The sequence below is a fragment of the Coregonus clupeaformis genome, chromosome 17, assembly GCF_020615455.1.
Source record: "Coregonus clupeaformis isolate EN_2021a chromosome 17, ASM2061545v1, whole genome shotgun sequence".
Classification (NCBI taxonomy): Eukaryota; Metazoa; Chordata; class Actinopteri; order Salmoniformes; family Salmonidae; genus Coregonus; species Coregonus clupeaformis.
In genome coordinates, this window is record NC_059208.1 from 25,875,892 (window position 1) to 25,901,661 (window position 25,770).

Consider the following 25,770-nt stretch of genomic DNA (forward strand, 5'->3'; position numbering starts at 1 on the left):
GGCCAGTACCATAGTGAGCATGGCTCCTAGAATGGGCCAGTACCTTAGTGAGCATGGCTCCTATAATGCTGGGTCCGTGGCAGTTCAGTAGGCTCTCCTGGTTGGCAGGGTGATGACGAATCAGATTCTTCACCATCAGCAGGAAGGCTGCTACACTGTTCCTCTCCAGCCGACCATCTGACACACACACACAAAGTTCAATTATGTAAAATAAGGCTATTGAGTACGATACCGCTTCATCAGTGTTCATTCACGGAGCACCATTTCCACAATGAAAATGTCCCACCCATGTCCAAACTATTGAGTTCAGACAGTATTCCCAGTAACATTGTGCTTCAACACCCACTGACCTTGTAAAGGATGTTAATTAAGCAATAATGCCCGAGGGGATGTGGAACACTACATTACCAAAAGTATGTGGACACCTGCTCGTCGAACATCTCATTACAAAATCATGGGCATTAATATGGAGTTGGTCCCCCCTTTGCTGCTATAACAGCCTTCAATCTTCTGGGAAAGCTTTCCACTAGATGTTGGAACCCTGTTTCCATTCAGCCACAAGAACATTAGTGAGGTCGGGCACTGATGTTGGGCGATTAGGCCTGGCTCGCAGTCAACGTTCCAATTCATCCCAAAGGTGTTCGATGGGGTTGAGGTCAGGGCTCTGTGCAGGCCAGTCAAGTTCTTCCCCACCGATCTCGACAAACCATTTCTGTATGGACCTCGCTTTGTGCACGGGGGCATTGTCATGCTGAAACAGGAAAGGGCATTCCCCAAACTGTTGCCATAAAGTTGGAAGCACAGAATCGTCTAGAATGTCATTGTATGCTGTAGCGTTAAGATTTCCCTTCACTGGAACTAAGTGGCCTGGCCCGAACCATGAAAAACAGCACAGACCATTATTCCTCCTCCACCAAACTTTACAGTTGTCACTAGCGTTCTCCTGGCATCCGCCAAACCCAGGTACGTGCGTGGGACTGCCAGATGGTGAAGCGTGATTCATCACAGCCCCCCCCGCTTCTCCTTCACACAAATTCAGACAGCTGATGTTTTGAAAGCGCTGCAAAATCTGGACCCCTACAAATCAGCTGGGCTAGACAATCTGGACCCTTTCTTTCTAAAACTAGCCGCCGAAATTGTCGCAACCCCTATTACTAGTCTGTTCAACCTCTCTTTCATAACTTCTGAGATCCCCAGAGATTGGAAAGCTGCCGCGGTCATCCCCCTCTTCAAAGGGGGAGACACTCTAGATCCAAACTGCTACAGACCTATATCCATCCTGCCCTGCCTTTCGAAAGTATTTGAAAGCCAAGTTAACAAACAGATCACCGACCATTTCGAATACCACCGTACCTTCTCCGCTATGCAATCCGGTTTCCGAGCTGGTCACGGGTGCACTTCAGCCACGCTCAAGGTCCTAAACGATATTATAACCGCGATTGATAATAGACAGTACTGTGCAGCCGTCTTCATCGACCTGGCCAAGGCTTTCGACTCTGTCAACCACCGCATTCTTATTGGCAGACTAAATAGCCTTGGTTTCTCAAATGACTGCCTCGCCTGGTTCACCAACTACTTCTCAGATAGAGTTCAGTGTGTCAAATCGGAGGGCCTGTTGTCTGGACCTATGGCAGTCTCTATGGGGGTGCCACAGGGTTCAATTCTTGGGCCGACACTTTTCTCCGTGTATATCAATGATGTCGCTCTTGCTGCTGGTGACTCTCAGATCCACCTCTACGCAGACGACACCATTTTGTATACATCTGGCCCTTCATTGGACACTGTGTTAACAAACCTCCAAACGAGCTTCAATGCCATACAACAATCCTTCAGTAGCCTCCAACTGCTCTTAAACACTAGTAAAACTAAATGCATGCTTTTCAATCGAACGCTGCTGGCACCCGCCCACCCGACTAGAATCACCACTCTCGACGGGTCTGACCTAGAGTATGTGGACAACTACAAATACCTAGGTGTCTGGTTAGACTGTAAATTCTCCTTCCAGACTCACATAAAGAATCTCCAATCCAAAGTTAAATCTAGAATCGGCTTCCTATTTCGCAACAAAGCCTCCTTCACTCATGCTGCCAAACATGCCCTCGTAAAACTGACTATCCTACCGATCCTTGACTTCGGCGATGTCATTTACAAAATAGCCTCCAACACTCTACTCAGCAAATTGGATGTAGTCTATCACAGTGCCATCCGTTTTGTCTCCAAAGCCCCATTCACTACCCACCACTGTGACCTGTACGCTCTTGTTGGCTGGTCCTCACTACATGTTCGTCGTCAAACCCACTGGCTCCAGGCCATCTATAAATCACTGCTAGGCAAATCCCCGCCTTATCTTAGCTCATTGGTCACCATAGCAGCACCCACCCGTAGTCTGCGCTCCAGCAGGTATATCTCACTGGTCATTCCCAAAGCCAACACCTCCTTTGGCCGCCATTCCTTCCAGTTCTCTGCTGCCAATGACTGGAACGAATTGCAAAAATCTCTGAAGCTGGAGACTCTTATCTCCCTCAATAACTTTAAGCATCAGTTGTCAGAGCACCTTACCGATCACTGCACCTGTACACAGCCCATCTGAAATTAGCCCACCCAACTACCTCATCCCCATATTGTTATTTATTTTGCTCTTTTGCACCCCAGTATCTCTATTTGCACATAATCTCTTGCACATCTAGCATTCCAGTGTTAATACTATTGTAATTATTCTGCACTATAGCCTATTTATTGCCTTACCTCCATAACTTGCTACATTTGCACACACTGTATATATATTTTCTGTTGTATTTTTGACTTTATGTTTTTTTACCCCATATGTAACTCTGTGTTGTTTTTATTGCACTGCTTTGCTTTATCTTGGCCAGGTCGCAGTTGTAAATGAGAACCTGTTCTCAACTGGCTTACCTGGTTAAATAAAGGTGAAAAAAAAAAAAAAAAAAAAAAAAAAAAAAATCACTCCAGAGAACACGTTTCCACTGCTCCAAAGTCCAATGGCGGCGAGCTTTACACCACTCCAGCCGGCGCTTGGCATTGCGCATGGTGATTTTAGGCTTATGTGCGGCTGCTCGGCCTTGGAAACCCATTTCATGAAGCTCCCGACGAACAGTTATTGTGCTGACGTTGCTTCCAGAGGCAGTTTGGAACTCAGTAGTGAGTGTTTCAACCGAGGACAGACAATTTTTACGTGCTACGCGCTTCAGCTCTCGGTGGTCCCGTTGTGTTAGCTTGTGTGGCCAACCACTTCGCGGCTGAGCCGTTGTTGCTCTTAGACGTTTCCACTTCACAATAGGGCTGAAATTTGACGAACTGACTTGTTGGAAAGGTGGCATCCTATGACAGTGTCATGTTGAAAGTCACTGAGCTCTTCGGTAAGGCCATTCTACTGCCAATATTTGTCTATGGAGATTGCATGGCTGTGTGCTCGATTTTATACTGAAATAGCCGAATCCACTAATTTGAAGGGGTGTCCACATACTTTTGTATATATTGGCCATTATAAACTGGGTGGTTCGAGCCCTGAATGCTGATTGGCTGAAAGCCGTGGTATGACAAAACATTTCCTGCTCTAATTATGTTGGTAACCAGTTTATAATAGCAATAAGGCACCCCGGGGGTTTGTGGTATATGGCCAATATACCACGGCTAAGGGCTGTTCTTAGGCACAACCCAAAGCGGAGTACAGCCTGGATACAGCCCTTAGCCATGGTATATTGGCCATATACCAGAAACCCCAGAGGTGCCTTATTGCTATTATAAACTGGGTACCAAGGTAATTAGAGCAGTAAACAAGTATACCTGTGGTTATGATTGTCTGATATACACACGGCTGCAATGCTGTTTCCGCCAATCAACATCCTGGAATCAAACTACCCAGTTATAATACAGTATAATATCTGTCTCTCTATTGTCTCCAGCACACACATACAGGAGTACACACACTGTACAGGCTACTGACCGGAGGACCTGCCCAGTGGCAGCAGCATGTCGACAGGCCCCCGGGAGGAGCTAGAGGTTAGTTCTGGTCCCAGCAGGTCTGATGTCTCCTGACCTCCTCCCTCCGCCTGCTCTGCCTCACACACCTGTTCCAGGAGGGGCAGCAGCACCCCCATGCCCCCCACCGTGTTCAACACATCCTACAGGGATACACACACACACCACACACACACACAGTCACTCAAAGTCTTGTCACTCAAGGCACAGTGATGTTGTAAGACCCAGGTCAAACTAGTTTACTGAGCTCTTGGTTAACAAAGACAGTAGCAACTGTTGGAGAATGAGGATCAACACACCTTGATGTCCCTGTTCACCACCCTGTGGCCTGTCAGTCTGCCATCATACTGGAGGTTAGGAGACAGGTCCACACAGATCTGACTCTTGAAGGCCTGAGACAAAATACACGTGTTTTAATGACATTGTTACTACCTGTTGTTAGTACAGTGTTACTACCTGTTGTTACTACAGCGTTACGACCTGTTGTTACTACAGCGTTACGACCTGTTGTTACTACAGCGTTACGACCTGTTGTTACTACAGCGTTACGACCTGTTGTTACTACAGCGTTACTACATGTTGTTACTACAGCGTTACTACATGTTACTACAGCATTACTACATGTTGTTACTACAGCATTACTACATGTTGTTACTACAGCATTACTACATGTTGTTACTACAGTATTACTACAGTGTTAATACATGTTGTTACTACAGGATTACTACCTGTTGTTACTACAGCGTTACTACCTGTTACTATAGCGTGACTACCTGTTGTTACTACAGCGTTACTACCTGTTGTTACTACAGCATTACTATATGCTGTTACTACAGGATTACTACAGCGTTACTACATGTTGTTACTACAGGATGACTACCTGTTGTTACTACAGCGTTACTACCTGTTACTATAGTGTGACTACCTGTTGTTACTACAGCGTTACTACCTGTTGTAACTACATGTTACAACCTGTTGTTACTACAGCGTTACTACAGCGTTACTAGCTGTTGTTACTACCTGTTAGTACAGCGTTACTACCTGTTAGTACAGCGTTACTACCTGTTAGTACAGTGTTACTACCTGTTAGTACAGCGTTACTATCTGTTGTTACTATAGTGTGACTACAGTGTTACTACCTGTTGTTACTACAGCGTGACCACCTGTTGTTACTACAGCGTGACCACCTGTTGTTACTACAGCGTGACCACCTGTTGTTACTACAGCGTGACCACCTGTTACTACAGCGTGACCACCTGTTGTTACTACAGCGTGACCACCTGTTGTTACTACAGCATTACTACCTGTTACTACAGCGTGACCACCTGTTGTTACTACAGCGTGACCACCTGTTGTTACTACAGCGTGACCACCTGTTGTTACTACAGCGTGACCACCTGTTGTTACTACAGCGTGACCACCTGTTGTTACTACAGCGTGACCACCTGTTGTTACTACAGCGTGACCACCTGTTGTTACTACAGCGTGACCATCTGCTGTTACTACAGCGTGACTACCTGCTGTTACTACAGCGTTACTACCTGTTGTTACTACAGCGTTACTACCTGTTGTTACTACAGCGTTACAACCTGTTAGTACAGCGTTACTACCTGTTGTTACTACAGCGTTACTACCTGTTGTTACTACAGCGTTACTACCGGTTGTTACTACAGCGTTACTACCGGTTGTTACTACAGCATTACTAGCTGTTGTTACTACAGCGTTACTACCCATTGTTACTACAGTGTTACTACTTGATGTGACTGGATTACACTGATGTAGGCTGCTTTTGACCACAAGGTATTCAGTCCATAAATGTTGACTTTTTCCCATTTCTGAAGTACACTACTTGCAGTAAGCTGCTTTTGAGCCTGTGAGAGGAGCCCGTTTCTGAGAGGAGCCTGTGTCTGGGAGGAGCCTGTGTCTGGGAGGAGCCTGTGTCTGGGAGGAGCCTGTTTGTGAGCCACCCACCTGAGGAGTGTAGTAGAGAAGCAGTTTACTGTTGAGGTCTGACAGCTCTCCATCCGCCTTGAACAGGGACACATGGTTGGGGCCTGGGAGGGAGGGAGGGTTACAAGGTTACTATATATAGTGTGTTGGGTGTGTGTACATACCTGCAGAATATAGGGCCCTAGTGTGTGTGGCCAGTGTTGGGTGTTACTGTATACAATGCTTTGTCCCTGTAAATAAAAGGACTAACTAGTAGGGAGACAGAGGTAGAAGACAACAACTGGATTCTGGCCAGTAGGCCTTAAATCATGTGGAACTGACCACCAAGTCACAGCCTTGTGTGGGTGGGAAGGGGGGTTCTTATAAAAAGCAGACCAATTACCCCTCGGGACAATAAAGTAAATCCTAATCCTACCAGCAGTGTATAAGGCCTTGGTTTGTGTGTCTATGTACCAGCAGTGTCTAAGGCCTTGGTGTGTGTGTTTATATGTACCAGCAGTGTATAGGGCCTTGGTGTGTGTGTTTATATGTACCAGCAGTGTATAAGGCCTTGGTGTGTGTGTTTATATGTACCAGCAGTGTATAGGGCCTTGGTGTGTGTGTTTATATGTACCAGCAGTGTATAAGGCCTTGGTGTGTGTGTTTATATGTACCAGCAGTGTATAGGGCCTTGGTGTGTGTGTTTATATGTACCAGCAGTGTATAGGGCCTTGGTGTGTGTGTTTATATGTACCAGCAGTGTGTAGGGCCTTGGTGTGCGCTGGCTGCAGGGCCTCATGACAGATGAAGGCGGTCCCCAGGAGCCCGTCCAGTGAGGTGGGCGTGCCCCACTCCGTGTCCTGCAGCCCGGCTGGGATGGTGTGGACGAGAGCGTCATGCAGAGGCCCGGGCCCAGGCCCCCAGCGGCCTGCCGCAAAGGAGGCTGGGAAGGACTGGGAGCGGGTGATGGGGGGGGCGTGGGCGGGGAAGGCCATCTCTGCCGGGGGGAGGGAGGGGGGAGGCAGGGTGGGCGACGTGGTGGTGGTGGTGGTGCGGTGGCCTGCTGAGCCAATGCAACAGGAGGTGAAAGGCTACAGGGGGAGGGAGGAGGGAGGGAGGGAGGGAGTAGGGAGGGAGGGAGGGAGTAGGGAGTGAATAGGGTTGGAGGGAGTAAGGAGGGAGGGAGTATGGAAGGAGGGAGTAAGGAGGGAGTGAATAGGGAGGGAGGGAGTAGGGAGGGAGGGAGTAGGGAGGGAGGGTGGAGAAAGTTAGACATAAGATAATAGTGTTTCTGTTAGTTATCTACCCAGTCAGACCCATTCTACAGCTATTTGTCATGGTTCTGAAACCAGAGGTGGGACCAAGTCACTATTATTGGAGTCACAAGCAAGTCTCAAGTCACAAGGTCTGAATGGGTCAAGACTCGAGTCAAGTCCAAGTCGTGCATTCTAAGAGCAAGTCAAGTAAAAACAAAAAATATACATGCAACAGCTTGTTCCAACTACACATTTTTGTCTATTTATTGAGGCTACCAGACTGACCTTTTCATTATTTAGTCTACAACATATCTTTATTACCCTATGTAACTGTAAAATATGGACCTTGTAGCAGTCATAAGGGCATGAAACCAGCAGAAGGCAAGGCAGGTTGACGTGCTCAGTGTGTAGATTTATTTACAGGTCTTGGTGATCCAATGGTGAAAGCGCCATATCATTCAAAAATATACAAGTAGATGTACCAACAAGAGGAAAAAAAAGCCCTCTCCACTCCTATGGTGCGTCTTCGCCACAGTAATAATTCATTTTAACAACACATTCCAAATGCAAGCTTTATAAGTAAATTATAAATGTCCAGCTATTGTTACCTACCAGAAGACCAGTAGGCCTATGCTAGTAATTGATGCCCCATTGCTGGTGAGCTTGCAAAGTCAACAGTTAATATTCTTGATCACCAAACAATTTTTGGAGCTGCATGTTTATTTATTATAATAATAATAATAATAATAATAATAATATGCCATTTAGCAGACGCTTTTATCCAAAGCGACTTACAGTCATGCGTGCATACATTTTTGTGTATGGGTGGTCCCGGGGATCGAACCCACTACCTTGGCGTTACAAGCGCCGTGCTCTACCAGCTGAGCTACAGAGGACCACATTATGGCAATCCTCTCTCTCTACAATGTGACGTTTGCGCTGCACCCGATCCTACAGCTGTACAGCCAATCAGCCATCTGTTCGCTAGCTCATACCGACTTGTGTTGATTGACAGTCTGCTGGTCCAATCAGAATGCTGAGTGTGCATTTCACTAGCCAATCTGCTGCAGTTTTTTGTTTTGCAAGGGTGATGCTGCGGCTACTGTCTCGGTCTGCCTGTAGAGTAATCCACATAGACTGTGGCACAAAATGAGTGGCAAAACATTACAAAACCTGGCCAGATCATTTCAAGTCATCAGTCTAAAGTCAAAGTCTAATGCAGCAGTAATGGACCCAGGATGGCTAATGCAGCAGTAATGGACCGAGGATAGCTAATGCAGCAGTAATGGACCCAGGATGGCTAATGCAGCAGTAATGGACCCAGGATGGCTAATGCAGCAGTAATGGACACTGGATAGCTAATGCAGCAGTAATGGACCCAGGATGGCTAATGCAGCAGTAATGGACCCAGGATGGCTAATGCAGCATTAATGGACCCAGGATGGCTAATGTAGCAGTAATGGACCCATCAACAGTTACCATGAACACAGAACAGTTGTAAAACTTTATTTTTTATCTAACAAGAGAGAACTGATAATCGTAAACAATTGTCTTTTAATTTTCTGTCTGTCTTTTGCACTTTGCTCTCAACCTATGTCCTATTCCAGACATATTTTGTCCTATTCCAACCATATTATGTCCTATTCCAACCATATTATGTCCTAGTCCAACCATATTTTGTCATACTCCAACCAAATTATGTCCTATTCCAACCATATTTTGCTTTCCACATTTAGTAATGTCCTTCACCCCATTGTCTCAGTCTCTCACCTCGTTGAGCGAGGGGAAGCGGAGTTGGGCTATCTTGCACTGTTCTCCATCGATGTAGATGGTGACCAGATTCTGACCGAAGGGACGGCGGCCGGGAATGTGGACTATGTCCACAGAGTGCTGTGGGGAGGAAGAGAGAGAGAGAGAGAGAGAGAGAGAGAGAGAGAGAGAGAGAGAGAGAGAGAGAAAATAGTCTTTATTCAGTATACTGCAGGTAAAATATTACTTCTAGAGTATTGTGCTTTCTCCAGAATCTAGAAACATGAGTGTGTCTTGAAGTACTAGTTAAACATCCATTATTAAACAGTCCCTGACAATTATAATTCATTAGAGTTACAACACAGCTGTGGTGAGCAGATGGCACAGCAGCTAGCTAGGTGATCCCAGCTTACATCAGGGCTGTCAGTTAAGATGGGGAAACAACTCCGTATTGAGAGCCTGTGTCTCGGTCTCTGCGTGCGTCCCAAATGGAGTAGTGGCCTGAGGGAACACACTTAATGTGTTGTGAAAAGTGTTATGAAATGTAATGTCATGTAATATTTTAAATTGTATATAACTGTCTTAATGTTGCTCGACCCCAGGAAGAGTAGCTGCTGCCTTGGCAGGAACTAACGGGGATCCATAATAAACCCCAGGAAGAGTAGCTGCTGCCTTGACAGGAACTAACGGGGATCCATAATAAATACTAATTGCACCCTATTCTCTATATAGTGCACTACATTTGACCTTGTATAGGGAATAGGGTGCAATTAGGTACCCATCTTCTGTCCCTATATCTCTGTGTGTACCTTACCCAGCAGCAGTCTGTTAGAGGCTGTTCTGGAAGGGACACAGCCATGTAGTCCTTCTTAGTGCAGACGGCCACAACCAGCACTCCCTCCAAGGTGAAGAAAGCCTCCAGACCTGTACCACTGGCTGTCAACAGGCTAAGCACCAAGGAGACAGGAAACACATCAATAACCGCCCCTTGGGGATCAGTAAAGTTTACTGAATGGAATTTAATTTGATCCAACTGATGACTGGTAGCAATATTAAGTTACTCTGCCGGTCATATATTTGAATCATATTTCCTTCAACTAGGGCTGTGGCGGTCATGACATTTTGCCAGCCAGTTATTGTTATGCCAAAGCCTGCCGGTCTCACGGTAATTGACCGGTAATGAACATAATACGCCTTTGGAACATCTAATAATAAATCAATGTGATAGACACCATCAAAATAAATATATTATTTATTTTAGTCAGGTCTAAAGAAACATTATATGAAGAAAATGTATTTCAGAAGAACAGAATATGAGTTGGCCTACTGTATGTTATCTGGCTTTGCTCCATGCCATAGGCTTTAGGCTTGTTCATTTAGCTGACAAGATATGCTTATACGTCCCGTGCCATTATTTTATGATTTTATAGTAAGAAGAATATAATTGAACTAGAAAGGATATTTTTCCCATTCCGGAGCGAGTGTGTATATGGTTAGTATGTTGAGCGTAAAAGTGATCATTTGAAACAGGTCCTATACGCTAGATTTAGAGTTATTTCGCAACTTTAGTTGTGAATGATACAAACCTTAGAATGTCTTTGAAATCAAAACATATACGGGCTGCATGATGCGACTATAGGCTATTGATGATCTGAGAAAGTCGCAAAAAAAAGCTTGCGCTCTGTTACTTGCCTCAGGCTGCACAGCTGTTCTCTCGTCAAGTGATCTCATTTTCACCCATCAGACTATTCTCAATTTAATCTCGTCTTTACTAATATGTACAATTTGTTTCTATTTAGAATGGCCCATTATCAAATGGGGAGGGGCAGGGGGGAAAAATACATGTCATTGTGGTCCTCTGTAGCTCAATTGGTAGAGCATGGCGCTTGTAACGCCAGGGTAGTGGGTTCGATCCCCAGGACCACCCATACATTCAAAAAAACTATACTAATAATGACTATTATTATTATTACTATTATTATTATTATTATCTGTATGCACTCTAATAGTGAATGGAGGCTGAGCGCTTTCGCGCCAGTCAATTTTTCAATGATGCCTGGTAGGCTACTTCGGTTTTATAGCGGAGCTGTGTTTAATATGAGCAGCTCAGAAATAAACACTTATTTCACTCCCTGCATCAACCACTGTTTGAGGAGCATGCTTTCGCTGCGCGACAGCTGATATTCCGCCCAAACTCTGTATGCCATGGGCTCTCCAATCCTGTTCCTGCAGCTACCCAGTACTCTGTATGCCATGGGCTCTCCAACCCTGTTCCTGCAGCTACCCAATGCTTACTTTGGGAAACCAAGTTAAATCTGTTTTGGGAACATCGATGGTAACATGTTTTCGCAACAAAACATATTTCATTAAACTGTTGACAGCCCCTCTGCACGCTCGAGAAAGGAATAAAGGAGAGAGAGGAGGAGATGAAATATCATGGTGGTGAGATATTCTGTAGCTAAAGGTAAAGGTAATGTCACCCAATTAATTATGAAAATATAAATAATCCCCCATTACTAGGCTATTCAAAATCAAATACAAATTCACTATAATTGTAGGCTAACTGTAAGCCGCCCTGCACAATCAATGAACCAACAGCATCGCCTAGGGCTCTACGTTCCCTCCCAGACTTGTGGATAGATATTTTGGAGCGTAGCATAAGGTAACCAGTTTATCCACTATGCATAATGATACAGTCCACACTCTAATTTGTTTAATTTTGGAGCATTGGCTAGACCAATTATGTACCAAAGACATCTTAAATAAGTTTTGTTTTATGTTTTTCTGCCATGTGGAATATGTGTTAAGCTATGTATTGTATAAGGCACAACCATCATTTTAATTTAGAATTTTTTTTCAGGCTTGGGTCCATAAGCGTATGCATAAGCTCTAATATGCGTGTGGGTGTTTTGAATTAATCATCACCTTAGAAAGTGCTGTCCATTTCATTGTGTTTGGCCACAACGACCATGTTTTACACTGTTTCAACCTGCTGTTGAACTTCTTCCTTCAAATGGATCATCACAGTGAGGTGAGTTTTAAAAGCAGGATACTGTCACTGTTTGATGTGATTTTCGATTGCATTTGCATTGATGTCAGAGTGGTTAGAGGGACAATAGAGCCCTGAGTACCAGGCCATTAGGACCTGATGGTAGTTAGCAAGTTGGGTACTATCAAAGCATGTCCAGAGTGCATAAAAGGAGATTACCGTGATTTAACGGTCACGTGGAATATTACTGCGGTCATAATTCATGACTGCCGGTGTGGTGGTAATACAGTCCCCACAACAGTCCTACCTACCTTCAACAACATTGCCTGAAAATCAAACGGCCCATATTGAAAACCATTGTTTATTGTGGTTGTAGAATTAAAGTGCTTGAGAGACGTGGGGGGGGCTTTTGTTTGTTAATTCTCATTGGGCCAGCACCGGCTCTCTCATTGGGCCAGCACCGGCTCTCTCATTGGGACAGCACCGGCTCTCTCATTGGGCCAGCACACATCAAGCAGTAGTGTGGTCTTAGGTGTGTCCCCATCTCTCCAGTCTGGTACCTGTACAGCTGTTTCCTGCGGGGGCCTTTGCCCATACCCCGGGTCGCCGCCCCTGGTGCCCCAGTAGACGAGCGTGTGCTGGGGGTGGAGAACTCTGAGGGGAATGGAGGGAAGTCCATGTTGAGACAGAGCCAGGCGTGGAAGGAAAACCCGCTGCCTGGCCAGCGCTGGACCGTGGGCACCATGATCCCCGCCAGGGGATGGGTCAGGTCAAAGTACTGAAGGGCGCTTTCCCTCCCCTCCCTGGCCGCCATCGCCGCCAGAACCCGGATGATGCGGGCGCAGTAGGGGTGTGTCCCGGTCCCCTTCCCTGCCAACACATCCTGGCCCTGGTAAGAGAGAGAATTTTATCTAAGGGTGGTCATGCCCATCTGTCTGGAGGGTGATAACTGTCTGGAGGGTGATTTCTGTCTAGAGGCTGATATCTGTCTAGAGGCTGATATCTGTCTGGAGGGTGATATCTGTATAGAGGCTGATATCTGTCTGGAGGGTGATATCTGTATAGAGGCTGATATCTGTCTGGAGGGTGATATCTGTATAGAGGGTGATATCTGTCAAATTCACTTATATGTGTATTAAAGTAGTCAAACGTTTAGTACTTGGTCCCATATTCATAGCACACAATGACTATATCAAGCTTGTGACTACACATTTGTTGGATGCATTTGCTGTTTGTTTTGGTTGTGTTTCAGATTATTTTGTGCCCAGTAGAAATTAATGGTAAATAATGTGTTGTGTCATTTTGGAGTCATTATTATTGTAAATAAGAATATAATATGTTTCTAAACACTTCTACATTAATGTGGATGCTACCAGGATTACGGATAATCCTGAATGAATTGTGAATAATGATGAGTGAGAAAGTTACAGACACACAAATATCATACCACCAAGACATGCTAAGCTCTCACAATTACAATAACAGGGGAGGTTAGCATTTTTGGGGGCTATGATATTTGGAGTATAAAGCCAAAATAATTTTTTTAAATGCTTCATAATTACGGAGGTCACTGTACAGTATATTAAACAAATTGAAAGCATTACAGAGCATCAATTTTAAATCAAATACCTGGTCGGGGGGTCGGAGCAGCCTCAACAGACTCTTCAGCTCAGCAGGCCTCAGACAGAGAGACCCCAGGTCCTGTAACAGCCCCAGGAGGGCGTCTGCACACTGGCGGTCCAGTCTCTGTGGCTGGGAGAGGACATGGAGCACAGCCCCCACCAGGCCAGCCTCCACGGCCACCGTACGGCAGGACAGGGAGCTCCCGCAGACCGCAGTCAGCCACTGGGCTACCAGGAGCTGCAGGTCCCTCTGGGGGCCCAGGTCAGGCAACCACTGGAGGAGGAGGAGGAGGGGCTGGTCGTTACTGATACCCAGGTGATGGGCGTGGGCGTGTTCCCCTTCCACCGCCTAGTGGAGAGAGGGAGAGGGAGGGAGGATAGGGAGAGGGGGGGAGAGAAGAGGAGGAGAGGGGAGAGAGGGGCAATGATGGAGAAGGAGTGAAAGAGTGAGAGAATGAGAGAGGCTTTTGTGGAAGTCTAAATATATCTAACCCACAGAAAGACATGAAAAGTAAATGACTAATGGCCTTCATGATAACATTATCTTCTGTCCCCTTCATGATAACATTATCTTCTCTCCCCTTCATGACAACATGATATTCTGTCCCCTTCATGATAACATTATATTCTGTCCCCTTCATGACAACATGATATTCTGTCCCCTTCATGATAACATTATCTTCTGTCCCCTTCATGACAACATGATATTCTGTCCCCTTCATGACAACATGATATTCTGTCCCCTTCATGACAACATGATATTCTGTCCCCTTCATGACAACATGATATTCTGTCCCCTTCATGACAACATTATCTTCTCTCCCCTTCATGACAACATGATATTCTGTCCCCTTCATGACAACATGATATTCTCTCCCCTTCATGACAACATGATATTCTGTCCCCTTCATGACGACATGATATTCTGTCCCCTTCATGACAACATGATATTCTGTCCCCTTCATGATAACATTATCTTCTGTCCCCTTCATGACAACATGATATTCTGTCCCCTTCATGACAACATGATATTCTGTCCCCTTCATGACAACATGATATTCTGTCCCCTTCATGACAACATGATATTCTGTCCCCTTCATGACAACATGATATTCTGTCCCCTTCATGACAACATTATCTTCTCTCCCCTTCATGACAACATGATATTCTGTCCCCTTCATGACAACATGATATTCTGTCCCCTTCATGACAACATGATATTCTGTCCCCTTCATGACGACATGATATTCTGTCCCCTTCCTGACGACATGATATTCTGTCCCCTTCATGACAACATGATGTTCTGTCCCCTTCATGACAACATGATATTCTGTCCCCTTCATGACAACATGATATTCTGTCCCCTTCATGACGACATGATATTCTGTCCCCTTCATGACGACATGATATTCTGTCCCCTTCATGACAACATGATGTTCTGTCCCCTTCATGACAACATGATATTCTGTCCCCTTCATGACAACATGATATTCTGTCCCCTTCATGACAACATGATATTCTGTCCCCTTCATGACGACATGATATTCTGTCCCCTTCATGACGACATGATATTCTGTCCCCTTCATGACAACATGATATTCTGTCCCCTTCATGACAACATGATATTCTGTCCCCTTCATGACAACATGATATTCTGTCCCCTTCATGACAACATGATATTCTGTCCCCTTCATGACAACATGATATTCTCTCCCCTTCATGACATGATATTCTGTCCCCTTCATGACAACATGATATTCTGTCCCCTTCATGACAACATTATATTCTGTCCTCTTCATGACAACATGATATTCTGTCCCCTTCATGACAACATGATATTCTCTCCCCTTCATGACAACATTATCTTCTCTCCCCTTCATGACAACATTATCTTCTGTCCCCTTCATGACAACATGATATTCTGTCCCCTTCATGACAACATTAACTTCTCTCCCCTTCATGACAACATGATATTCTGTCCCCTTCATGACAACATGATATTCTGTCCCCTTCATGACAACATGATATTCTGTCCCCTTCATGACAACATGATATTCTGTCCCCTTCATGACAACATGATATTCTGTCCCCTTCATGACAACATGATATTCTGTCCCCTTCATGACAACATGATATTCTCTCCCCTTCATGACAACATTATCTTCTCTCATCTTCATGACAGCATGATGTCCCTTTACACTCTACATTAGTATCCGTTAACCAGATGAAGTGAGGGAGTGTTGTTGTACTCACCATGTTCATGAGCTCCTGCAGCAGGCGTTTAGTGGGCTGGCCCTGGCTCTTCAGCACATCAAACAGCTGGGAGTAGCCGATCCTCTCCTTGAAAACCTCCTGGAGGGAGACACAAAAACAGACAGGCTAGTAATCTACAGAGACACAGGCTGTCTCCCAAATGGCACCCTATTCGCTATATAGAGCCCTATGGGCCTTGGTCAAAAACACTGCACTATACAGGGAATAGGGTGCCATTTGGGACAGAGATAGAATTAAAAGAACTGCCTCCCTGGCAAACAGCCACACCGCCTCACAACAGACAGTAGGACAATGGGACTGTCCAAACAAGAATGAAAATAGAGTCAATCATCATCAGCCTCTTTTTCTGTTCTGATAAAATGTGTGTGTGTCTGTGTGTCAGACAGAGGAAGATGATGCTAGAACTATGCTTGTGTGATGAAGAGCCTAAGACCTGAAGACTTGAGTAAGCTCCCAGAAATAATACCTAGGTTTTAGCTGGGAGGGCTAATGGATGACTGGGGTTCAATACCCAGTAGGCCATACCAGGTCTATAAATCCTTACCTTGGCAGAAGGGGAGTTACTCATGATGGATGTGAGGACTCCGAGGGCATGGACTGTGATGCAGTCAGAACCTTTCTCCAAAACCTACACAGTCAGGGGGACATAATAAGACATGACACCACAGAACTAACTCAAGGGGACATATTTACATGAAACACACACAGGGAAAAGACAGAAGTTACCAAAACAACTGTGTCAATTACTGACAGGTGCTGACATGCAGAACCCAACCCAACTAATACGATTGCAAAAGCCTTCTGCCAAAAAAGAATGTGACACACAAGCAAAACCCATTGTTACACAATACCTGAGTGGTGCATAGGATACACTAACTAGGGCGGCAGGTAGCTTAGTGGGTAAGAGCGTTGTGCCAGTAACCGAAAGGTCGCTGGTTCTAATCCCCGAGCCGACTAGGTGAAAAATCTGTCGATGTGCCCTTGAGCAAGGCACTTAACCCTAATTGCTCCTGTAAGTCGCTCTGGATAAGAGCGTCTGCTAAATGACCCCAAAAAAAAATAAAAAATAAATACACCAAATCAAAGATTCCTTTACACATCTACAACCACAAGACGACGTGAAAGATACCACACCACCGGACACGCAGGAGGAGGAAGATCCCAAAAGTAGCCTCGAAACAGTGATGAGATACATGCTTGGAGAGATGACCCCACATGCACACACACACACACACACACACACACACACACAATGTGCACAACATCTGACCTACTGATGACAGCAGGACACTCAGCCTCTATTAGTGAATATGAGGTATAAGAACAGTGAGGGAGCCTCATATCCAACCGCAGTAACAAACTGGAGGACTGAACTATCTAGCTACATACCATTAGACTATTTATATTATAAAATCAGACATATCTGACAGAATCTGGAAACCCTATGTGGACCATCTTACAGAATGTTCTGTATAGTGGCCGTTGTGGTTCTGTAAGTGAATGTCAGTTTGTTTTGGATCGTTTTTTTTGCCTTAGTGTTTTGTTTGTGGATCCCTCTGTGAGAATTAATGTATGTAGATTTTGGAGGGGGAGGGGGAAGATGTATATTGACACTGAGTTTAAACTAGACTGAGTTCTGTAGAAAAACTATAAACTAATTGTCAACCAAAAGAAGAAGAGAGAGCTACTAGTCCAGTACACAGATCACCCTCCATCTCTCTGAGCTCCTTAAACAGGAAGCGTCTTTAACAGGAAGTCTGGATAGTCAACCTCATTTTTTAATTATGCAGGTAGTGCAATTATACTACGTAGCTATAGACTATGAGGTGGGAGGGGGAGGAGAGAGCAGAGAGAGAGAGAGAGAGAGAGAGAAGAGGCTGAGTTTTCTGCTGACAGTCAGACATATTTCAACATCATCATGAAGGGAAAGTACCTGGTCCACTTCCACCTCTGTATCTGTGAGCAAACGTGTGGTGAGGTCACACACACCCTCACGCTCCGACCTACACCTGCTACTCTGATAGAGCTGCAGGACAGGACACACATAGATGGACAGACAGACACAATGTCAACTCACAGAGGACCATGTTTGGCTCTCCATTGTGGCAGCACCTGCTGTATGAAGAACACACCTGCTGTAGGAAGAACACACCTGCTGCAGGAAGAACACACCTGCTGCAGGAAGAACACACCTGCTGCAGGAAGAACACACCTGCTGCAGGAAGAACACACCTGCTGCAGGAAGAACACACCTGCTGCAGGAAGAACACACCTGCTGCATGAAGAACACACCTGCTTAGGAAGAACACACCTGCTGTATGAAGAACACACCTGCTGCAGGAAGAACACACCTGCTGCATGAAGAACACACCTGCTGCAGGAAGAACACACCTGCTGTATGAAGAACACACCTGCTGCATGAAGAACACACCTGCTGCATGAAGAACACACCTGCTGCATGAAGAACACACCTGCTGCATGAACTGAATGTCATAAGTTAGTTCTGGATATGCATGGAAACACACCTTTTATAACAACTGACATTTGACAGACAAACGGATGGATGGATAGACAGAAAGACAGACCTTGCTGTTCTGGATGAGTCGGAGGATGTGTTCGAAGCAGTTGTTGTTGAGGAAGATGGCCTGCAGCACCGGCCTGTCTGAACACTGCAAGATCTCAGGCACCGAAGCTGTTGAGGACAATACGACTCATCATCAACAACATGATCAATAACTTGTTAGTCACAATTACAACAATAATACATACCTGGGCTTCAGAGATAAACCCTTCATATAAAAGAGATATGTCTCATGTTTTGAGCTGTAATTTGAAGGTGTTTTGTAGAGAAGGAGTAAAGACAAATGTCATCCTTTAGGTAGCCTGGGTGCCAGTCTGTTGATGCTATCATGCCAACACTGTGTCACTCATTATCATGCCATGTTTAGCTTGAGAAGGACACCAATGAAGTCAGCTCCGTATGGAACAGATATAGAAGACTTAAACAAGATTCCTGTATGTTTTACCTGGAAGTAATACATATTGCAGCAAATACACATCCAAGATGTATAGAAGATTCTTGTAATATCTGACTTATATGGGTGGGTAACATTTAGACACAGACATGCTGCATGTATTATATAAAAAACATCAGCTAAGCCTTCTGAGGTCTCACATACACATTTCAAAGCAATGTCATGCCACTGTCTGACGTCATGCCACTGTCTGACGTCATGCCACTGTCATTCTTACTGAAGAGATAAGAAAAGTATGCTGTGAGCAGGAGGAGGAGGAGAAGAGGGGGGATAGCAGAAGAAGGGGGAGGAAAGGAGTAGGAAGAGAGGAGAGGGGGAGGAAAGGAGGAGGGGAGGAGGAGGAGAGCAGAGGAGGAGGGGGAGAAAGAGGGAAATTAAAACATTTAGGAGGGGAGAAGGAGGAGGGAGAGGAGGAGGGGGAATGGCTTCGATAACAGCAGTGAATTTATTTTGTTATTAAGTGGCGATCCCTCAACAATCTCATGATAGCACATCGGTAGTAGTCAGTGACAAATATTAAAGCTAATCTGGGCTTGGTTAAAACCCTGGACGGGAGACCAAAGGCATAGCTGTAGATAGATCAACTGTCCAGTAGGAGGTGTTGCCCAGCCTTAAACAGGGAAACTCATACCTGAAAATGTATATACAAAATGGTAGTAACTGTCATGGTTTTTTATACGTATGTTTTTTATACGTATGTTGACTTATAAAAACAATGTGAAACCTATAAAAGGAAAGCATTTATTTTGTAGCGGTTACATTGTCAGAACATACACTTTTCTTATAATATTCATATATCACTCTTATAATTTATATATTTGGCCTCAAATATGTCATCCCATATCTACGTAGGAAATTCACCAATCGTACTGAATTGTTTATGTCATATAAGACATATACACAAAAGTATGTGGACACCTCTTCAAATTAGTGGATTCGGCTATTTCAGCCACACCTGCTGCTGACAGGTGTATAAAATCGAGCACACAGCCATGCAATCTCCATAGACAAATATTGGCAGTAGAATGGCCTTACTGAAGAGCTCAGTGACTTTCAACGTGGCACCGTCATAGGATGCCACCTTTCCAACAAGTCAGTTCGTCAAATTTCTGCCATGCTAGAGCTGCCCCGGTCTACTGTAAGTGCTGTTATTGTGAAGTGGAAACGTTTAGGAACAACAACGGCTCAGCCGCGAAATGGTAGGCCACATAAGCTCACACAACGGGACAGCTGAGTGCTGAAGTGCGTATTGCGTAAAAATCGTCTGTCCTCACTACCGAGTTCCAAACTGCCTCTGGAAGCAACGTCAGCACAAGAACTGTTAATCAAGAGCTTCATGGAATGGGTTTCCATGGCGGAGCAGCCGCACACTAGCCTAAGTTCACCATGTGCAATGCCAAGCGTCGGCTGGAGTGGTGTAAAGCTTGCCACCATTGGACTCTGGAGCAGTGGTAACTAGTTCTCTGGAGTGATGAATCACGCTTCACCATCTGGCAGTCCAACAGACTAATCTGGGTTTGGTGGATGCCAGGAGAACGCTACTTGCCCCAATGCATAGTGCCAACTTTAAAGTTTGGTGAAGGAGGAATAATGGTCTGGGGCTGTTTTTCATGGTTCGGGCTAGGCCCCTTAGTTCCAGTGAAGGGAAATCTTAACGCTACAGCATACAATTATATTGTAGATGTTTGTCTATGGAGATTGCATGGCTGTGTGCTTGATTTTATACACCTGTCAGCAACGAGTGTGGCTGAAATAGCCGAATCCACTAATTTGAAGGGGTGTCCACATACTGCTGTATATATAGTGCATAAGGCAAAACATACTAAATCTTACCAGTTACTTATTAGATTACTTATTAGATCACATTAGATTTTTGTACAAATAATCTTCTTCTGCCATACAATATTCTTATTTGTTTTCCATGATTATTTTCCATATGGGCATGATGGCTCAAACATTAGTGGACCAGACTAATATTTGGGGAGTGTATTTGGGATGATGAGGCCTCTTACTCAGCATGTGACTCTGGAGGGTGATGAGGTGGTCCTCCCAGTCTTGCCCGTCCTCCTGCTCATTCCCTAACCCTGGAGGCCGGTTCCAGTTCAGGACCTGGAAGTATCAGAAACAATTGCATACCTCTATTAAACACAAACGCTGTGCCAACCACACTCCTACCCCTCCACCAAACCAACCCCTCCACCAAACCAACCTTAAAGCAATGGATAGAAAAGAGCAGACGCTTACAGCTACATATTACTACTACTACTACTACTACTACTACTACTACTACTACTACTACTACTACTACTACTACTACTACTACTACTACTACTACTACTACTACTACTACTACTACTACTACTACTACTACTACTACTACTACTACTACTGATTCTGCTACTACTGATTCTGCTACTACTTCTCCTATTGCTACTTCTACTACTACTACAGCTGTCCCACCAATACCAAGCTACTACTACTGCTGCTACAACTTATCCAACTGCTACTGCTACTACCACCACCACTACTACTACTACTACTACTACCACCACTACTACTACTACTACTACTACTACTGCAGCTGCTGCTACTGCTACTGCTACTACTGCTACTGCTACTGCTACTGCTACTGCTACTACTACTACTACTACTACTACTACTACTACTACTACTACTACTACTACTACTACTACTACTACTACTACTACTACTACTACTACTACTGCTACCTGGAAGTAGCCATCCAACACGGTCCTGATCTCCAGCAGGCGCTCTGCAGGACTACTGGAGTGGAGGATATGCACCATTGCAGTCAGGCACTGCAGGGTCAGCCGTAGCAGCCTGGGGTCTTTGGGGTCCTTGAGGTCGGAGGAGGTCCGGAGGCACCAGGCTCGGAGTACAGAGAGAAGGTCCTCCACAGACTGGGGGGTGATGGAGAGCAGGCCGTTCTTCTGGAACGCATAGATACAGTACATAGGAGTTACCACACACACAGTGCTGAAGAGAGGTACAGTAGGAGATACATAGGAGTTAACACACAGTGCTGAAGAGAGGTACAGTAGGAGTGCTTTACCTTGCTGCCACTGATGACGGCCCCTTGGAGATGGACCAATCGGAGAGTGAGGACCTCTGGGATCTGCTGGCTGTCCTGCAGGCTGTCTGTAAACCAACGACACATTGATGGTTGGTGTTTTGACAGGCTGTCTGTGAACCAACGACACATTGATTGTTGGCGTTTTGACAGGCTGTCTGTAAACCACACATTGATGGTTGGTGTTTTGACAGGCTGTCTGTGAACCACACAATGATGGTTGGTGTTTTGACAGGCTGTCTGTGAGCCACACATTGATGGTTGGTGTTTTGACAGGCTGTCTGTGAGCCACACATTGATGGTTGGTGTTTTGACAGGCTGTCTGTGAACCACACAATGATGGTTGGTGTTTTGACAGGCTGTCTGTGAGCCACACATTGATGGTTGGTGTTTTGACAGGCTGTCTGTGAACCAACAGCCAGTATACTGTGATGTCATTAATAGATGTGGAAATCCAAGGCACACTGGGACAGCATTGAGAAACAGAAGGATGTGGGTTGAGTCCTAGTTAGGCAAGGCTATGTATCAAGACAATGGAGATCCCATAAGCCTTGGTAATAGGTCCAACATCAGCTAGCAGTATTACACACCACTTGATCCCACACTCCTACAGTAGGTCCGGAGTGCCAAATAGAACCCTATTTCCTACATAGTGCATAACTTTCTGGTCAAAAACACTGCACTATATAGGGAATACGGTGCCAATTGGGATGCAGCCCAACCACTGCCCTTTCTCAATAGCATGGTGTTAACAGTCATGTTGAGCTTTCTGTAATCTACAGACTCAACTTGTCCAGACAGGTTTCCCACACGGTTTAGAGATTAGCACCGTGCTAATCAAAGGACACTATCAATAGAAGCGTTTAATAAACTAAGATCCCAGTGGTCCTCTCTAGCTCAATTGGTAGAGCATGGCGCTTGTAACACCAGGGTAGTGGGTTCGATCCCCGGGACCACCCATACGTAAAAATGTATGCACACATGACAGTAAGTCGCTTTGAATAAAAGCGTCTGCTAAATGGCATATTATATTATATTATAAGAGAACACTGCTAATTAAAAAATTACATAATTAACTTTAGATCAAGACAGAACATATCGACTGGACTCTTGCCCACTGTGTTTCTCCAAAGGGAGAAAAGTACAACTTGAGCAACCTAGAGGAAAGCTGTATATTACTGGAACAGAAAATCTAAGGAAAACAGGCTAGTATAAAGGTAGTCTGAGTAGTTCTATAGAGAGAGAGGTATATAGGAATACAAGGGTGCTGAATGAAGTCTATAGTGGGACTCAGTGGAAGCTGTTTTGAAGAAGGAGTAGTCAAATTGGGACCATAGGCTGTAAGAGGGAAGTTATCCAGGATACTGTGGTGTAGGAGAGAGGTCTGGGGGAGAGAAGTTATCCAGGATACTGTGGTGTAGGAGGGAGGTCTGGGGGAGAGAAGTTATCCAGGATACTGTGGTGTAGGAGGGAGGTCTGGGGGAGAGAAGTTATCCAGGATACTGTGGTGTAGGAGGGAGGTCTGGGGGAGAGAAGTTATCCAGGATACTGCGGTGTAGGAGGGAGGTCTGGGGGAGAGAAGTTATCCAGGATACTGTGGTGTAGGAGGGAGGTCTGGGTGAGAGAAGTTATCCAGGATACTGTGGTGTAGGAGGGAGGTCTGGGGGAGAGAAGTTATCCAGGATACTGCGGTGTTGGAGGGAGGTCTGGGGGAGAGAAGTTATCCAGGATACTGCAGTGTAGGAGGGAGGTCTGGGGGAGAGAACTTATCCAGGATACTGTGGTGTAGGAGGGAGGTCTGGGTGAGAGAAGTTATCCAGGATACTGTGGTGTAGGAGGGAGGTCTGGGGGAGAGAAGTTATCCAGGATACTGCGGTGTTGGAGGGAGGTCTGGGGGAGAGAAGTTATCCAGGATACTGTGGTGTAGGAGGGAGGTCTGGGTGAGAGAAGTTATCCAGGATACTGCAGTGTATTACATTTACATTTTAGTCATTTAGCAGACGCTCTTATCCAGAGCGACTTACAGTTAGCGCATACATTATTTTATCGAACCCACAACCCTGGCGTTGCAAACGCCATGCTCTACCAACTGAGCTACATCACCTGCCGGCCATTCCCTCCCCTACCCTGGACGACGCTGGGCCAATTGTGCGTCGCCCCATGGGTCTCCCGGTCGCGGCCGGCTACGACAGAGCCTGGATTCGAACCAGGATCTCTAGTGGCACAGCTAGCACTGCGATGCAGTGCCTTAGACCACTGCGCCACTCGGGAGGAGGGAGGTCTGGGGGAGAGAAGTTATCCAGGATACTGTGGTGTAGGAGGGAGGTCTGGGTGAGAGAAGTTATCCAGGATACTGTGGTGTAGGAGGGAGGTCTGGGGGAGAGAAGTTATCCAGGATACTGTGGTGTAGGAGGGAGGTCTGGGTGAGAGAAGTTATCCAGGATACTGTGGTGTAGGAGGGAGGTCTGGGTGAGAGAAGTTATCCAGGATACTGTGGTGTAGGAGGGAGGTCTGGGGGAGAGACTAGTATGGTTTTGAGGAAATCAGAAGTTGTGACTGGTATGTGAGTTACTTATCAGTGTGTGATAAATCCACTGTGTGTGTGTGTGTGAGAGAGTGTGTGTGTGGTGCCTCACCATGGAATAGAGCAGGCAGCTCCTCTGGTAAGGGGATAGGGGAGAACTTATACTTGCTCCTCTCCACCATGCTCACCTCCTCCCTAAAACACAAACACACACACACACACACACACACACACACACACACACACACACACACACACACACACACACACACACACACACACACTTACAGCAGGCCTACAGACTTGGACTGCGTACCAAATAGCATCCTATTCCCTGTGTAGTGCCCCACAGGGCTCGGGTCAAAAGTAGTGCACTGTATAGGGAATAGGCAGGGTGCCATTTGGAATGCAACCTTAAGGAGACTGGAGATAAGAGCTGGTGCAGCTTCATGTTACGTCAACAACACCAGCATCCACTCCAGATGAACATGCAGAGATAAGGCCTTGTCATTTCTAAGGGTTGGGTTTATACAGTCTGCCCTCAACATGGTCCCTCACCACACACACACAAAGATACAGACATACTGACATACATTCCAACAGGCGGTCAACACCCTGCTTCAAACCATGGGTAGGGCACACTAACACCCTCTTACCCTGCCAGGCGTCTCCTCCATGTATGGTAGGGGTCAAAGAGACTCTCCAACAGCATCAGGCCATACTGAATCACTGTCTGGAGGGATGACTGATCCTCAGGCTGCTTCTTCAGCTGAAACACACACACTTATATTTACTTAACCTTGAGAGGACTTTAAGACATAAAGACATCTCAGAGCAAATAATAAACAGCTATACACTTCTACTAAATAAACATTCCTGTTTATGACACTATTCACTTCTACTAAATAAATATTCCTCTTTATGACTCTTCACTTCTACTAAATAAACATTCCTGTTTATGACACTCTTCACTTCTACTAAATAAATATACCTGTTTATGACACTATTCACTTCTACTAAATAAACATTCCTGTTTATGACACTTCACTTCTACTAAATAAACATTCCTGTTTATGACTCTTCACTTCTACTAAATAAACATTCCTGTTTATGACACTCTTCACTTCTACTAAATAAACATTCCTGTTTATGACACTCTTCACTTCTACTAAATAAACATTCCTGTTTATGACACTCTTCACTTCTACTAAATAAACATTCCTGTTTATGACACTCTTCACTTCTACTAAATAAATATTCCTGTTTATGACACTATTCACTTCTACTAAATAAACATTCCTG

The 25,770-nt window shown here is 45.2% G+C and overlaps 1 protein-coding gene across 3 annotated transcripts in view; it reads right to left on the reverse strand.

Moving 5' to 3' along the window:
* LOC121542609 (neurobeachin-like protein 2) overlaps positions 1-25,770 on the reverse strand; it is a 104,130-nt gene that overhangs the window by 41,792 nt on the left and 36,568 nt on the right. The window contains exons 5-22 of one of the 3 annotated variants that reach the window (XM_045226220.1): positions 25,125-25,237; positions 24,581-24,663; positions 21,927-22,012; positions 21,583-21,804; positions 20,866-20,962; positions 18,404-18,510; positions 17,752-17,844; positions 16,363-16,446; positions 15,798-15,896; positions 13,552-13,893; positions 12,483-12,811; positions 9,748-9,880; positions 8,955-9,074; positions 6,683-7,019; positions 5,971-6,053; positions 4,299-4,391; positions 3,965-4,142; positions 44-177 (exon numbers count right to left, since the gene is read on the reverse strand). In XM_045226220.1, the coding sequence (XP_045082155.1) occupies positions 44-177; positions 3,965-4,142; positions 4,299-4,391; positions 5,971-6,053; positions 6,683-7,019; positions 8,955-9,074; positions 9,748-9,880; positions 12,483-12,811; positions 13,552-13,893; positions 15,798-15,896; positions 16,363-16,446; positions 17,752-17,844; positions 18,404-18,510; positions 20,866-20,962; positions 21,583-21,804; positions 21,927-22,012; positions 24,581-24,663; positions 25,125-25,237 (2,733 nt within the window). Of the gene's footprint in view, positions 1-43; positions 178-3,964; positions 4,143-4,298; positions 4,392-5,970; positions 6,054-6,682; positions 7,020-8,954; positions 9,075-9,747; positions 9,881-12,482; positions 12,812-13,551; positions 13,894-15,797; positions 15,897-16,362; positions 16,447-17,751; positions 17,845-17,895; positions 18,116-18,403; positions 18,511-20,865; positions 20,963-21,582; positions 21,805-21,926; positions 22,013-24,580; positions 24,664-25,124; positions 25,238-25,770 lie in introns of those variants that run through there. The other 2 variants (XM_045226221.1, XM_045226223.1) reach the window with 2 other exon arrangements.